Source organism: Podarcis tiliguerta (genome assembly GCF_965153285.1).
Source record: "Podarcis tiliguerta genome assembly, chromosome: 9".
Lineage (NCBI taxonomy): Eukaryota > Metazoa > Chordata > Lepidosauria > Squamata > Lacertidae > Podarcis > Podarcis tiliguerta.
In genome coordinates, this window is record NC_139542.1 from 46,490,368 (window position 1) to 46,505,987 (window position 15,620).

Below are 15,620 nucleotides of genomic sequence, written 5' to 3' on the forward strand. Positions count from 1 at the left end.
AATTCCATCCCAAAGCAGTAGCTGTGACAGGCATGCCGCTGCTGCCAGATCAAAAGGGGAAGTAACCAACAGAGCTTACCTACATATGGTGAAGCAAAAGGCACTCTGAGATATGCAAGGTCACAGGGAGAACAAACGCAGGCTAATTATGCTACCCATTCTCAAAACATCCCACCTGGCCTGTTTACAACACTTGAGATTAACAGTGAGAAGTCAGGGAGAACGAAACGGGGAAACAATCGTGCATGGAAAGGCTCTAGGCAGAAGGAAAAAACTGCCACATGAACTAGTCACGAGGTTAGAAATGTCTGGCAGCACAAAACAAACACAAAGCCCAGCACAGCTGCTGCTTGGTAACATGATTGGCAGTGCATGAGCGGGAAAAGGAGTGCAGGAGCGGGAAAACGTTCTCCAAGACAGGGTCAGGGAAGAGCCAGCCTCCAGCGAAGGAGTCGCTACAGACAAAACAGCAGATAAAAAGACCAGGGGGCTGTTGGAGACCCAACTTTTGGAAAGAGAGATCCAACTTTTGAGCTTATGAGGAAAGGCCACTAAATAATGGAGGAGAGGAGGCCTAATTTGGCTTGGCTTCTGATGGGAGGACACAGGAAGCGTGATGACCTCAGGGGCAGTGGGCTCTCTAATTTTGCTCACTCAGGTAGGCCTCTCAAGGTGCACAGGTGGGTGGATATTGCCATCAGGGTCTATGAGGCAGTTGGCTAAGGATAAGGGGAGCAATGAAGCTTATGAAGATGTTTCCCAGAAGAGCTGGCCTATCAGAAAAGCGGGAGGAGTTATGTGGGATGCAAGATAGTGTACCAAAAGCTGCCTGGGCCATGCAGGAGCCAGGTGAATGGCTTCAGTGCCATTCAAAACCCTATACTTTTTCCTAGGGTATACTGGGTTCAAACTAGGGATGTCTCGTATGTGAAACGTAAAAAAAAAAGCCCTATTGCAACAAGCCATGCTCCTCCTACAGACCCTGTGTTTCTCCCTGATGCTTGTCTGATGCTGCTGGAGCTGAATGGCAAAGAAACTGATCTGTGATGTTTCAGTCGGGGTTTGAGTCTTGGGTCCTTCCTCTCTTTTGCCCCTGACTTTCCCTTTTTGTCAGCTTAGCAAAAGAAATGTTAAAAATGTCAACCAATTCTAACAGTTCATAATAAATCATGGCAACTTAGGACTATTTGTGTTTTTTCGTAGTAATATTTTATTTATTAATAAAATATTACTACGAAGAAACACAAATAGTCCTAATTAAGAAACCAAGCCCACATAAGTAAAATAGTAATAATAGGTGGTAAATAACCATTAAAGTTGTCAAGAAAAAAACAAATAAATCCATAAACAATTACTTAAGGAAGAAAAACACATATTATTTAAGAAATTATACACAGCTCAGGAGCATCGTAATTTGTGGAAGCTCTATGATCACATATTCTGTTAAACAGAAAGGTGAACGTCTCATCTTCCACTATTTACTATTTCAATTTTTTTTGCATACTGCTCATTCAGATCTCTGCCTCTTTTGCCTGCTATGTTGTACCCATAAAATCCAGGGGATTTTGCTATCCTTGATGTACATTCTCTTAAATGGGAGCTATTTCCCCTGCCTCTGCTTTTTGCATAAAGAATCCTTACTGGTTGCTAATATGATATAGATGAGCCATTTCCCTGTATCTTTAGGAGCCACATATTGCAGATAAGTTAGTAAAAATATTCTAGGATCTACGGTAATTGAATTCAGTGGAATTTTTAACTTCGCCTCTTTGAAAAGTTCCTCCTCCAAACCAAATTACTTTGAAACTCTTAATTAAAACAAAACCCAAACCTGCTTGATTTGCAGCATGGGGAGCTGGTGTTTAAAGCAAACAGTTTTTGCACGGGCTTATTAAACTAGTTCCTGCTTTTCTTAGATCCTAGCCAGGATGTCAAAATATACTGAATTAAAACACACACTCCCCACGTGAGAGCTTTCAGGCACCCATAAGCCTTGTCACTTGAACAGCTTGTTAAGGGGCAAGGCACTGCATTGCATTTCCGTATGTAGAAGCTCGACTTCCCTCCATACAGATCAGTTCATAGGCGGATTCGAAAAGCTGCTTTTTCAGCAGACAGCCGTCAGGCGGCACTCGCTGCCTGCGGCGACTAGCAGTGGGTTATATAGAACAGGAGACAACCATAAGGGAGTTTAGACTGTTCCTTTGCCTGCAGACCGGATTTCCTGGCTATTTTTGACGCCTTGACTATTTACCTTCAGAGTGGTAACAAGGCAGTTGCTCATAAGGCAGCAACAAGGGAGATGTTCCGGTTTTTTTCGGTGCAGTGATTTGGGAACAATGTGCGTCCTCCTCTAGAAGGACGGACTAAGTTTAAGTTTCTCCAGCGTCAAGTCTTCTTGGGGTTATTTTATTTTAAAGGGTTTTTTAAATGCCCTACAAAATGTCCATTGCTCATTGCCTCCCTCCCTGAAGATGGGGTAGCTGAGAGCTATAGTGATAGTTTACTATAGTCCGCTCTCACGGTGCTGATTTGGACTCTTATTTATCACCTTGCCACAATTTATTCAACTTCAGAGCAGCTGCAAGTGGATGGATTGTACCTGAAAGTGATTAATATCACAATCCTGTATCACAGCTCAGTGCATTCTCACGGGAGCAAAACTCACGATCTCCACAGTGCAGGCGGTGGCGGAAGTTAATGACTTAAAATAACTCTCTAACAAAGGTTTGTTTAAAAAACCGATTCAGCCCTTTTTTTCGCAGTCTTTATTAGCGAAATGAAACCTCACCGGCAAAGGTTTCTATCGCGGTACTACAGAAATGAGGCATGTCATCAAGATGCAGGCAGAATGATTACAGTACAAACCATGATGCAGATAAGCTAATGTCCATATAAGTAGGGCTTGCGATCTCTAAACGCACAAGCCCTACGGAGCTGACTTCTGAGTAGACAATCACCTTGCATGGCAAATGCCACGAAAGAGGCGCCCCAACACACACACCCCTCGGGCTCATAGCTGTCAACGTTTCCCTTTTCTTGCGAGAAATCCTATTTGGAATAAGGGAATTTCCCTTAAAAAAAGGTAAACGTTGACAGCTATGCACGGGCTGCAGCGGAGGCGAAGGTAGCCACTTTCCTGCCCTTCCGCAGCTGTTCTCCGTTCACTCGCGCGCGGACACGCCGTGACGCTCCGACTATTCTATAGGGATCCCCATTGCATGCCAGAAGGTGGTTCCCTTACTATCACTCTGCCCTTTTTTATCTCTCTTTTTTTCTTGCGGCGGCGGCGGGCGGGCGGAAGCGACTCTTCGAGGCCGATGGGATTTCCGGGCAGGCCGAGCTAGGGCGGAGGGAAGGGGGCGGGCAGGAGGCAGGCAGGGAGGCGCAGGGACGCTGGCTGGGCTCCTCCTCGCGCGGGCGACTGGGCGGGCTCGGCTTTTCGGCGGCCGTTTCGGGCCTCCTTTCCCTTTCAGCCACGCAGCGCGGCGGTGGCGGCAGCGGCAGCTCTCCCCCTCCTCCTGCGTCCGCTTCCCCGCCACCCGAGGCTCGCTCGCTGGTCCTACCTGCGCGCTTGAGACGGCGGAGGCGGGTGGCGCGACCGGCCGGCAGGCAGGCGAAGAGGGCCGGAGCGTGCGTGTTTGTTTGTGTGTGGTGAAGGCCGGAGCGGCCGGCGGGGGAGATGAACACCGTCCTGACCCGCGCCAACTCTCTCTTCGCCTTCTCGCTGAGCGTGATGGCGGCGCTGACCTTCGGCTGCTTCATCACCACCGCCTTCAAAGAGCGCACGGTGCCCGTCAGCATCGCCGTCTCGCGGGTCATGCTGTGAGTGAGGGGCGAGGGGAGGGTTGGGGGTCCTCTCTCTTTCCTCCTCCTCCTCCTCCTCCTCTTCCTCCTGGGTGCTGAGCCTCGTCGAAGTCTTTCGAGTAGTGGGCGGAAAAGGTTCCCCTGCTCACCCCTTTCTCAGCAAGGATGTGGGGTGAGGAGATTGGGGTGCAGAAGGCGAAGCCTGACTCGCTTCGAAGTATCCTCCCTCCACCCCCCCCCCAAAAAAAATCCATGCCCTCCTTGTGGAGCATCCCTCATGTGCAAAACGTTTTGCAACGAGCCATCTCCCTTCGCTCCATTAATATTAACCTGTGGTCCTCGAAGTGATTGGGGGCGGGGGCATAACTTATCAGGATGTCTTTGTGTGCGCCCATGGCAGTGGCTGATGTGTATTACAGTTACCCCACCTCCCTGCAATTATTATTATTCCCCCCCCCCCCCCGCAAACAGACATCAAATGTTGCTGCTGCAAATAAGTCGCACAATGGAATGTTCATGTTAAATGGGGTTGTCACTGAAGACGGATAAAAGCGTGGTGTATTATTGATCCTGCAATAATCACCCGTTGTTCTCTGTGTTATCACCTAAGTTTGGATTCCCTTTTCTCTTTGTCGATTATGGGTCTCAGAACAGTAGACCTTTCCTTCCTGTTCTCTCATTTCCCCTTTGTGCGAGCCAATGAGCGAGCACCACGAACTCTCTGGTGCTGTAGTGTCCGCCCTCTGGCAGGCTCCCTCCAGGGTGTACATAGAAAGGCAACTCGGCTATTGGGTTTAGCACACGTCAGTGGCTGTTGCCCTGGCAGCATATTGCCAAGCATATGTCTGTTTCCATGCAGTTGGGGGGGGGCAGTGTTGTTTTATAGCGAATTCCCGTGCTGTTCTGACAAACACAAGTCCTGCTCTCAGCATTGCTGACTGGTGTTGCTCTGAATGGTTTCATAGATTGCCGTGCATCGTTTGTGGTGCTTTCATATTGATTTTACGTTCCTTGGTGCATTTGGAGCTAAGTAGGAACATCTCAGCTGAATGTGTTAAATTATGGGCTTCAAACATCATACTCTATGCTATTAAAATGTGCTAAATGTGACTGCTCTTCATGAATAAAAGCATGGCAGTGCATGGAGAATTAGATTTGTTCTGGTGTTCTCTCGCATTGTGCCTCTTGGCAAGAACATTAACATTAGTTGCCAAATGTCATCATCACATAATGGCTATGATAACTATAACAAGTAAGGTAAAGGAAATTAAATTATGTAGCCTATACATTATTGAAATCACAGGTGACATTCACTTGGCTCACTTTTGCCTAAATTTCTTGCCCAACTCCTAAGTTCTCTTATGCCCTGCATAATGTTGCACGCCACCCCAATGTCCGAGCAGTGTGAGCGTTCCAGGCTCTTACCCAGGGTTTGGTTTCCTCATTCCTAGGGACAGTAGAGACTGACTGATGTCTTTAGGATGTATGGTTTATCTACACACACACACAAACACACACCCCTATGATGGAGGGACTCACAGCATTAACATCCCAGAAGGTCTTGCTTCTCCCATATTCACAGCCTTGGAGTCCAGCAGAAATCAGGCATGACTCTCACTCTCTGACTTCTGCTTGCTTCTAGCACAGCTCTCACTCTCTCACTATGCCTTTTGTCTTCTCACTACCAGCCAGGTGAAGGAGGGGGTCCTCCCATTTGCCCTCTGGCACAAAGTAACTTCCTTATTATAAACAAGCTGGCCTTGCTACTTCAACAGTGGAATCCTCCAAACACAACCCTGTAAACTTTTGTGTAGCCATAATACTTTATTTATAACTTACAGAACGTTTGCATTTTCTAAGGGAATATTTGTTTAAAACTTTGAATTTTTCCAAATTTTGGAGAATGTTTGGATATTCATGTTTAAAATATCCAAGTTAAGATATTGGCTTGGATTCTAAGATAAGTCAACTTCAGGAAGTATATTTAAACTGTAATTATTATTGTTCATTCTACATTCTGTTACAAGGGACCAGCCTCAGCACCGCTTATGTTTCCCATCCCCCCCCCCCACTGAATAAGAGTATCCTTTCTCTGAAGACACTAATATTATCTTGTGCCAGCTGCAAATAAGTTTGAATAATGTGGGCTTTTTGTGTGTTTTTAGGAAAAATGTAGAAGACTTCACTGGACCTGGAGAAAGAAGTGACCTTGGAATCATTACTTTTGACATTACTGCAGATATCCTTCATAAAAATTTGTAGAGCTTCAGAATAAATTCTGTTTTTAAGTACTGATTACTAGAGGGTGAGGAAACAAAAAATCTATACATCTTTGAAGCTGCTTCTAACAAAAGCTGGGAATGGAGAATACATGATACAGATATTAAAGGCTAGAATTTTTGGTTTATATTTGAGTGTTTTCTCAACTACAGCATTGTTATTAATGTCATAATGATACCTGATTCTTTAGCGTGGTGCTGATGTAACACACCTGATCACTTAACCATGGTTGAGTGGGCTACAAGCTTGCACACTTCTCTTATCTCAGTGGTGAATTCCCCTTCCTTCCCTTTTAGCGCTATGGTGTTGCATTACTGAAGGTTGCCAAGTATTTGCAAACCAATTTATAAATCTGGTGTTAAATGATGGTTAAAGCTAACCATGGATACTCTGAACACAAATGTTTACGTTTAGAAAAACAAAAACAGAAGGGGACTATGCTACTAAGTTATTCATGGAAAACAATGCCACATTTTGTTAACCCTCATTTTCTTGCCCATTATCTTTGCTTTGCTTTCTGTCACAACTCTCCCTGTTCTCGCTCCTCATCAAATTGTGTCCCCCCCCCCTCTTTTCACCCACATCCTTTCCCTCCAGTCTTGCTTTTTGCTCTGCTGCTGGTCCTACCCCCTCTCATTGCCTAGTATGGCTGGCTGGTTGAAACAGGACAGGCAAACTGGCACAAACTCAGCCATGCACCCCTGAGTCCAGGAAGCAGCTGAGCGCCCACCCTTGCTATTTTCAGGCACCTACAATCTGCAGGTGTTTCCATAAAGAGTGAAAACAACAGTGGACAAGTTGAAGTTTCCCCAGGGAACTGCAATTTGCACACAGACCCTACGTTATGCAGGCCTGCCCTAAGTGTTTTCATTATCCCAGAGGGATTTCTTGTCTTGAAACAGCATACAGTGTCATATCAGAAACTCCCTTCAGCTTCATCTGTAGTTTGCTATGTAGAATAAGGAATTGCTGTTTGGGTTACACGAGACTGAAAACTGAACTAGTTGTACTAGTCATAGGATACTGGCCTAGAACTCTAGTACATAAGAGACTTCGGCTTTGCTTCTTCAAAATCCCAAATTCCTCAGTCCTATAGCTGGAATAAACAGGACTGGCAGGCATATATTCTATTACCTGTTTAATACCAGTATCTGATAGTATTGCTTTTATTGATTGTAAGCAGCATCTGAGGTAATGTGGAATAAAAATGTTTTAAAATGAGCAAAAATGGTTTATTTAAAACAATATGAAAAATCCATTTCCTTTTGAAGATTTTTTAAAAAAAGAATTGGGACTCATGGAAGAATGCAGGGGAGTTAAATAGATTTGGAAATGGTGGGTGATCACCCCTTCCTTTCTGCCTCTTATTCCTCCAACACAAAAATAAGAACCTTTAGCAGTTTTCCTTTGTTACAAAAGTAAAGCTGCTGGTCTTGATCTACAAAAATTAAACTGTCATGAATCCTCAGTTAATATGTTGTTTATCATATAGAAAAGCCTTAAGTTGAGAAATGCCTTCTGAATAGAACATTTCTGCTTTAAAATGCTTGGATAGTTGATCTGCACTGAATGAATGTTTTTGAAAATATTCAAAATTTGAAACAATATATGTTCCTTAATGTTCACACATCTGCACAGTATATTTGACTGGAATGTGAAACAATTATTTCTGTATTTATCAGCAGAATATTCAACAAAGAACAATGTAAGTATAACTTGTAAAGTGGTTAAATGGAAATGCATACTAATTGTATAGTTATTTTCTGTCGACTCATGAAGGGGGAGCAGGAAAAAACTTAAACGCGTAGCAGAGTGTCCTCCCCCCCCCCCCAAAAAAAATAGACCAGAGGCAATTGTACTTCATTCAGCAGAGCTTTTATTGCTACTGAGGCAAGTGAGCATAATGGTCACAAATCCAATACATTCAGGATTGGCACAGTTCATAAAAATCCAGTTGCAGCACTTACAATAAAACTTGCAATACTTATCATAAGAATAAACCTTAACACTACAGTGGTAACTCGGTTTTCGAACGTCTCGGAAGTCGAACGTTTCGGTTTTGAATGCCGAAAACCCAGAAGTAACTGCTTTGGTTTTCAAATGCGCCTTGGAAATTGAACAGGAAACGCAGCTTCCATTTTGAGTTTTCTGTAAGTAAATGCTTCCGGAAGTAAATGCTTCGGGTTTCAGAAGTCGAATGGTCTTCCGGAATGGATTAAGTTTGAAAACTGAGGTACCACTGTGTAGCATACAGAACCAAAGCACTAGAACAAAGAGAGATAGAAAGTGAGCGAGAGCCAGGCTCCTCCTGGCCTGACTATCATAGTCAGCTTGCCCTTGACAGAAACGACAACAAAACCAGTTTAAACCAGCTGTACTCAGTTTCCCAGCAGAAATAACCCAAACAAAAACTAATGTTTGGCAAAAGTTGGAAAGTGTTTCTATATTCTGAAAGTTTGCAGGTAATTGATATCTTCAGCTTAGAAGCAGATCTGAAATTTGTTTCGCATAGTTGTCTTTGTAGAAAGGGGAACACTTTGGTTTTCAAACGTTTAGTGTTGTAAAGGTCCCAGCACCTTCTAATGTCTGCTTCTACGAATGTACTCATGGCTGTCTTATCCTGATACAACAACTGTGCCACTGATGTTGGGAGAATATTTAAGTGGGCACTACATTGAAATTGGTATGTTACCACTCTTTAATTCCTCAGTCCTTGCCTAAAAAACTTCAAAAACATGCCTGTGTATTCATGATTGTGCTAGTTACAAATTAAATGGATGGAATAGTGATGCTCTGGCTTCTTGGATCATTGCACAATCTATAATTATCTGCTGCTTGTTATATTCTTCTGATTGTTTCATCCGTCTCTGGCCTGGTTCACGCATCACACAAAACCATAGAAAACCAGCTATGGTCTAATGTGAACAAGGAGCTTGCTAGTGCACTCTACTGAAAAATTTTCACTTTGCTTCTCTCCTGTTCTTGCTGCTGCAATGCCTCTGGGAAACAAGTCAGATTTTGACTTGTCATGATGGGCAAATCTGTGTTTGCAGTTTCTCTCCAAACAAACCATGAGCAGTACTCAAGGTCCTTGGCTTATTGCTTGTGGTGGAAGGGTGAACCATGAGCCCAGATTCATGTTGTAACAAGGTGGATTGTCTTGTTTCCCAGCAGCACAGCATGAGTGGTAGAAGAGGAGCAGAGCAAAACTTTTCAGCGCACAAGTGCAAATGTATATTTACATTAAAGCATAGTTTTGTTTCCATCTGTGGTTTAATGTGGTGTGATAACAGGGTCTCTGTAAACTGAAAGAAGGCAAACGGTGAAACATTGCCACTCATATTTTGCGATTCTTGCTAGATAGATTCACCAAGTCCTCTGCAGAAAACATGTAAATAGGCTGGAAATACTAGTTTATTCCAATTTCCATTTATTTTAGTAACACCTTATGTAAGATTAGCATTTTGGGGAAGTGGGCTGCAGTTCTCAATCTATCTGGTGCACAGTCATAGCTCTGAATTACTAGTCAGCTGTGCACACAATACAAATCTTGATAACAAAGTAACATGTTAATTTTTCCAAAAGCAGTTCATTAACTGTTTACTTCTTTTTATTGTAATGCTACAATGTTTTTTCAGGAAGGATTTTTTTTGCCGATGCTTTATGTAGTGGTTCTAGGGGTTGCTCGTGTGTAAGCCGATGCAAACGCCTGGCTGGGTTGCCTGAGTGAACCTTTTCTGTCCGGACAGCCACTCACCCGCGGCTGTCTCAATCGCTGGCAGAATCCGTCAGTGGGCGTTTCTTAAACTTCTTCCAGCAAAGAAGCTCTTTGACGCCTAGTCTTCTCCTACTTTCTCTGCGCGAAAGCCTTCTGCGCAAGGAAGGCGTAGGCAGCGGAGGACCTCTACACTCCCCGCTGGTCCCCGGCAAGGAGTCATGGGACCGCCTCACCGCTTCCCCCATCTGCCCCCCTTCTCCACTGGTGCTACGCTGATTCTCTTCCCCAGAAGATGGGCTGCCTCTCCCAATCCCAGGACGCTCCCTGGAATCCCTCTGGATTTTGCTCTCTCCCTCCGGCACTGATGGCCGTTCCCTGACACTTTACTATGTAGTTTACTTTTGAGCCTGTAACTCTTATGATAACACTGAAAGAAAGCCCTCAAGCTCTGGGTGAATGGTTATCTCCATGTTCAGCTTCCTTGATGAGAAATTTTTGCCATTTTCTATTCCTTTTAGTGATTAATGGCAACTTTAATTGCAGGCTTTGAACCAGGTTGTCCTCTGGGACAAAATTATTTTAAGAGGGGATAATCCAAAGCTGCTGTTGAAAGACATGAAATCAAAATACTTCTTCTTTGATGATGGAAATGGTCTCAAGTGAGTAAATTCCCTTCCTGTATTCGTTTTGATTATGTATGCAGTGATGTAGCTGAGAAAACTCGTAAGCAGAGAAAATGTTTACCTTCAGGAATGCGTTCATGTTGTCATCTACATTCTTTCAGTAGAATAACATTTTCTTATCACAGGCTTTCTGTCAACATAACACATTTTGCAAACAGCCATAGTTCACATAACTTACTATGTGCAAAATCTGAGTTCCCCTTGTGTCTTTTGCAGCCACATTTAATGTTGTGGTTGTGCCAGCTGGAAGCTGTCAAAACTTTGGAGTAGTCGCCTCATTACCTGCAAGCACAATCTAACCTACAGCAGCTAAGCAGATGAAACGAATTAAGACGATGGGTGAGACAATGAGCAGGGTGGGGATGGGGAGCAAGATGCACAGGGAACAGTTGTACTAGGAGAGGGTTCTTATTTAAGAAACGTTGGAAATGATGGAAGGAAAGCAGCAACCAGAAAGAGGGTTTACAAGGGCTCACAGAGTTTCTACTTTTTATACTGCTTCTGCTTCTGAATTTAGGGTTCAATATATTAGGGTTCTCAAGTCGTATTGAGATCTGCAGGACTTCCAATGCTTAACAGTAATCTCTTTGAGGACACTTTCTGCAGATCAGCACATCTAGAGTTTGGTATATTTTAAAGATACAAAGTATCATAAATATCATTGTCATAGTTTCTTGGTGAGAAAAATTGGTCCCTTGCATGTGGCCAATGGATTGTATGATAAATAAGGTTAGCGAATGGCATACATGGTCCTGCATGCTGCAGTATTTATTGCAATGCACACTGCTTAGAGTATTCTAATGATTCTACTAATACTGTGTTCAAATTGCAGGGGCAACAGAAACATCACATTGACTCTTTCATGGAATGTCGTACCAAATGCTGGCATCCTACCTCTTGTGACAGGAGCAGGACACATATCTGTTCCATTCCCAGATACTTATAAAACGGCAAAAAGCTATTAAATTATTATGCTGAACCTTGAGTAACATATTTTTATACTTGTACATTATAAATTTTATCGCTTTTTCGTCTCCCGCCCACCTCAATTCAAAGGTACTGTACTGAGTTTCTTTAGGTTTAGCTGAGATGGAAGGAAAATAATTTGTCTGGTTTGTTTTCAACTTTCAATTCAAAAAAATGAACTTGAAATCTCAAGGAAAGGTGAATAGTTGTTTTAAATTTTGGGCAAAAAGTTATTGTTCTGGTTATCAGGACAGGTAATACCTTTCTTACAAATAAAACTTTTTGAAACCGGAAACAGTTCATTTGGTTTGAATGTATTGAGAATTCATGTTTCCCTCCGGTCTTTCACATTTCCCTATAGGTAGGAGATGTTTGTCTTGAGATTTCAGATCCAAAACTATGACGAAATTAAAATACCTTAATAAATGATACAGAGTTGGGAAGGACTTAAATAACTTCCTATAAAGATTTAGTCCAGCTTTTCTTATAAAAAGATTTTCTAAAAAGCTTTATGGAGTATGATCTACACCTTATTAAAACCGTGCTGCATCCTTAATTTTTTTAGTTTCCTTTTAAACTGTAAATACAACGAAAGTTAGAATTCATAGGTAAAGAATGAATAATTAAATCAGCAATCGTGAATACAAGAGTTTCGATCATTGGATACCGTAAAGATGCTTCATAGTCCCTTCTATCTATAGCCACCTGTGCCTCCTGAAATACCTTTCTGAAGTTTTTAGTGGGTTTCTAAACAATGGGCAACGGGACGCGGGTGGCGCTGTGGGTAAAACCTCAGTGCCTAGGACTTGCCGATCGTGTGGTCGGCGGTTCGAATCCCCGCGGCGGGTGAGCTCCCGTCTTTCGGTCCCAGCTCCTGCCCACCTAGCGGTTCGAAAGCACCCCTAAGTGCAAGTAGATAAATAGGTACCACTTTATAGTGGGAAGGTAAACGGCATTTCTGTGTGCTGTGCTGGTGCTGGCTCGCCACAGCAGCTTCGTCACGCTGGCCACGTGACCCGGAAGTGTATCTGGACAGCGCTGGCCCCCGGCCTCTTAAGCAAGATGAGCACGCAACCCCAGAGTCGGACACGACTGGCCTGTACGGGCAGGGTTACCTTTACCATTACCTAAACAATGGGCATATGGGGGTTATGTGATTTTTAGGACTTTTGCTTCTCCCACATTCCATTGCTCTTTCCCCAGGTGTTCTCCCCCACCCCCCAAAAAAAACTTAGCAGAGGCGTTTTGGGGGAGTGGAAGTGATCATATACTGCAAAAAAGAAGAAAGGTTTTATAAAAGGAAAGCGAACAGGGCTATAGAACCCCCTTTCTCAGCAAGCAGAGGTTTCTGTCCATGGTTTCTCACAGTATTGTAAGCCAGAATATACATAGCTTCTTACAGTGATGACCATTTATGGCTTACCACGAGATCAATTAGCAGTTGAACTTTAGGGAATTACCTGAATTCTTAGATGAGGAAGGAGGAGGAAGATCCTGAAAAGGGCTTTTACATTAAGAAATGGTTCATTTCTCTAAGACTTCACACTAGCAGCTTACCTTTTTCTACAGAAAACAATGAAACTGCAATCCCGTGATTATTTTTCTAGGGAAACAAATTTCCATTGCTTGTTAAATATTTATTTTATAAATATTATATATTTATTTTATATTATATTTATATTTGGCTCTTCCACCCAAAGGTTCTCAGACAAAAGTTCATTGCAAAATATAAGCATATAATACAAAGTCCGTGAAACAATAGAATAAACCAGACATCAAAATAGAAGCATTTAAACACACAAAAGTCAGAAATTGCAAACTCTTCAGTAGCTAGTACCTCTCAATCATTACTGTAGGCCTGCAAAGATAGGTACATCTTCAGCTGATGTCTAAGAAGTAATTTCAGTATTCCAGCACTAGCTTTCAAGTAAAGAAAGGTGATTATGAGAACTGAAAAGGAACTTAAGGAAACTATCCGAGGTTACCAGCTGCTGCTTATATTGGCTTGCTGATAAAAATTTAATGTGACGTTTCAAAAAACACTTCACGGTGTCTAGAAATAAAATGTTGAAGCATGTTATTTGGTTTATCCAGAATTACAGCAAACAGCTTACTGGTTTCAAATGAACACAACTTTCTTTTACCTGTAGAGTCTTCTCGTAGAAGTAAACAAGATGCTGGTGCTTTTACCATCCTTATTGATAAATACCACATAAGATAAGGGTACCCCTGCCCGTGTGGGCCAGTCGTGTCCGACTCTAGGGTTGTGCGCCCATCTCACTTAAGAGGCTGGGAGCCAGCGCTGTCCGCAGACACTTCCGGGTCACGTGGCCAGCGTGACGAAGCTGCTCTGGCGAGCCAGCACCAGCGCAACACACGGAAATGCCGTTTACCTTCCCGCTATAAAGCGGTACCTATTTATCTACTTGCACTTAGGGGTGCTTTCGAACTGCTAGGTGGGCAGGAGCTGGGACCGAAAGACGGGAGTTCACCCCGCCACGGGGATATGAACCGCTGACCATACGATCGGCAAGTCCTAGGCACTGAGGTTTTACCCACAGCACCATCCATGTCTCTAAATACCACATACTAGAATGCTAAAGGTTTAACTTTAATTAAGATGGATCATGAAAGGTAAAAAGGCCTGACATTAGTACCACTATATCTTTAACTATATGGTGTTATTTCCTCATCAGCCAGACCGCATCTGTAATCCTGCTAAGCAAAGTTACAATTGTGAGAACCATCTTCTACACCCCCCCATAATACCAGAACAAAACTGCTAGAATCAATTGTTGGGACAGAAGTTTCTCAATGATTGATCAAGGTAGAAGACAAGACATCAGAGTTCCATAAAAAGATTCTTCTAGCCTGTTGCTCTGTGTTTCTCTTCACTTTTTTGCACTTTCTAATTTTCTTCTTTAGCACAGTGAAACGAGGAGACCCTTTTATTAATATTAAATAGTGATTGTAGTGATTTGGTTGTTAATCTGTGCACGGTAATACTGAGTGTACCTTCTTAGAACAGTGCTAGTGGGTCATGGTAGTTCTTCATTGATCTCAATTATAGATGCATGTACTTTCATTCTGATCATACCGCTTTGGGGGATTTTCCTGTAGTGCTGAAAATAGTAATTGTTCTCTGCCCCTCTTGCCCACAACATGTGCTCTTTGCATAATAATAGAATTGCCATTACACTACTTACCCCAGCAATTTGGTCAAAGACAGCTCAACCTATTTTGTAGGAAACGTAACTCTGGCTCTCAAGTTTTCAATGGCACAAGTACACTAATTTGTAGGCAGCATATCTTCACAAAAACAGCTGAGAGCATCAGCGTTTGGGCCCTCTGTTATTTTTGTGTCTCTAGTGGGTGTGTAGCCTGTGGCCCTTGGGCTCTTTGTCTGGGAGGGGGCGCCTTGAGGGGAGAAGTGTTATTATAGCCAGTGTGGTGTAGTGGTTAAGAGTGGCGGACTCGTAATCTGGTGAACCGGGTTCGCTTCCCCGCTCCTCCACATGCAGCTGCTGGGTGACCTTGGGCCAGTCACACTTCTCTGAAGTCTCTCAGCCCCACTTACCTCACAGAGTGTTTGTTGTGGGGGAGGAAGGGAAAGGAGATTGTTAGCCGCTTTGAGACTCCTTAGGGTAGTGATAAAGCGGGATATCAAATCCAATCCAAAGAAAAGGATGGTGGGATGAGGTGAAACAGATGGAGCAATGGGAAGAGGAAGAAGAAAATTCTGCAAGCAATCAGTTCAAACTTCTGGCAAGAGTGACCTATCTCCCCACCCTCTGAAGCCCAAGCTGTCTCCACACTATCCTGAGTTCAGGTAAGTGTTTTGAGAAAAAAATGAGCCCCTGGCAAGAAACTGTTTTATAAAGCAGTTATTCATACAAGTCAATCTGATAAATCAGGAATGGCAGCTTTTGCAAACAAAACAAAACAAAACAAAACAAAACAAAACAAAACCTGCCCAGTAGTAGCCCATAATGATTCTGGAATAGATCATTAATGGCACAAGAGTAGCTGAAGTGAAAAAAGAACAAGTAGAGCATTATTCAGTGGAAGGCCCAAAAGTCATGGTTATTTTTTCAGGGATCCTTTTTCTAGTATTCTAAAAACTGCAAATAAAACCCAACAACAACAACAACTATTTGACAAGCGAA

General features: G+C 43.1%; 1 protein-coding gene and 1 long non-coding RNA gene across 2 annotated transcripts; both read left to right on the forward strand.

Moving 5' to 3' along the window:
- Positions 1–3,682: 3,682 nt before the first annotated feature.
- SPCS3 (signal peptidase complex subunit 3) lies at positions 3,683–11,467 on the forward strand (the record flags this gene model as incomplete). The annotated part of the gene is made up of 5 exons (XM_083457659.1): positions 3,683–3,825; positions 5,973–6,046; positions 7,716–7,792; positions 10,349–10,464; positions 11,321–11,467. 5 exons carry the CDS (start codon positions 3,683–3,685, stop codon positions 11,451–11,453), a joined length of 543 nt encoding a protein of 180 aa, XP_083313785.1. The 3' UTR covers positions 11,454–11,467.
- A 1,192-nt stretch (positions 11,468–12,659) lies between these two features.
- On the forward strand, positions 12,660–13,534 carry LOC310685487. The gene is made up of 2 exons (XR_014515321.1): positions 12,660–12,742; positions 12,797–13,534. It is a non-coding gene; the product is annotated as an uncharacterized lncRNA (long non-coding RNA).
- The last annotated feature ends 2,086 nt before the right edge of the window (positions 13,535–15,620 follow it).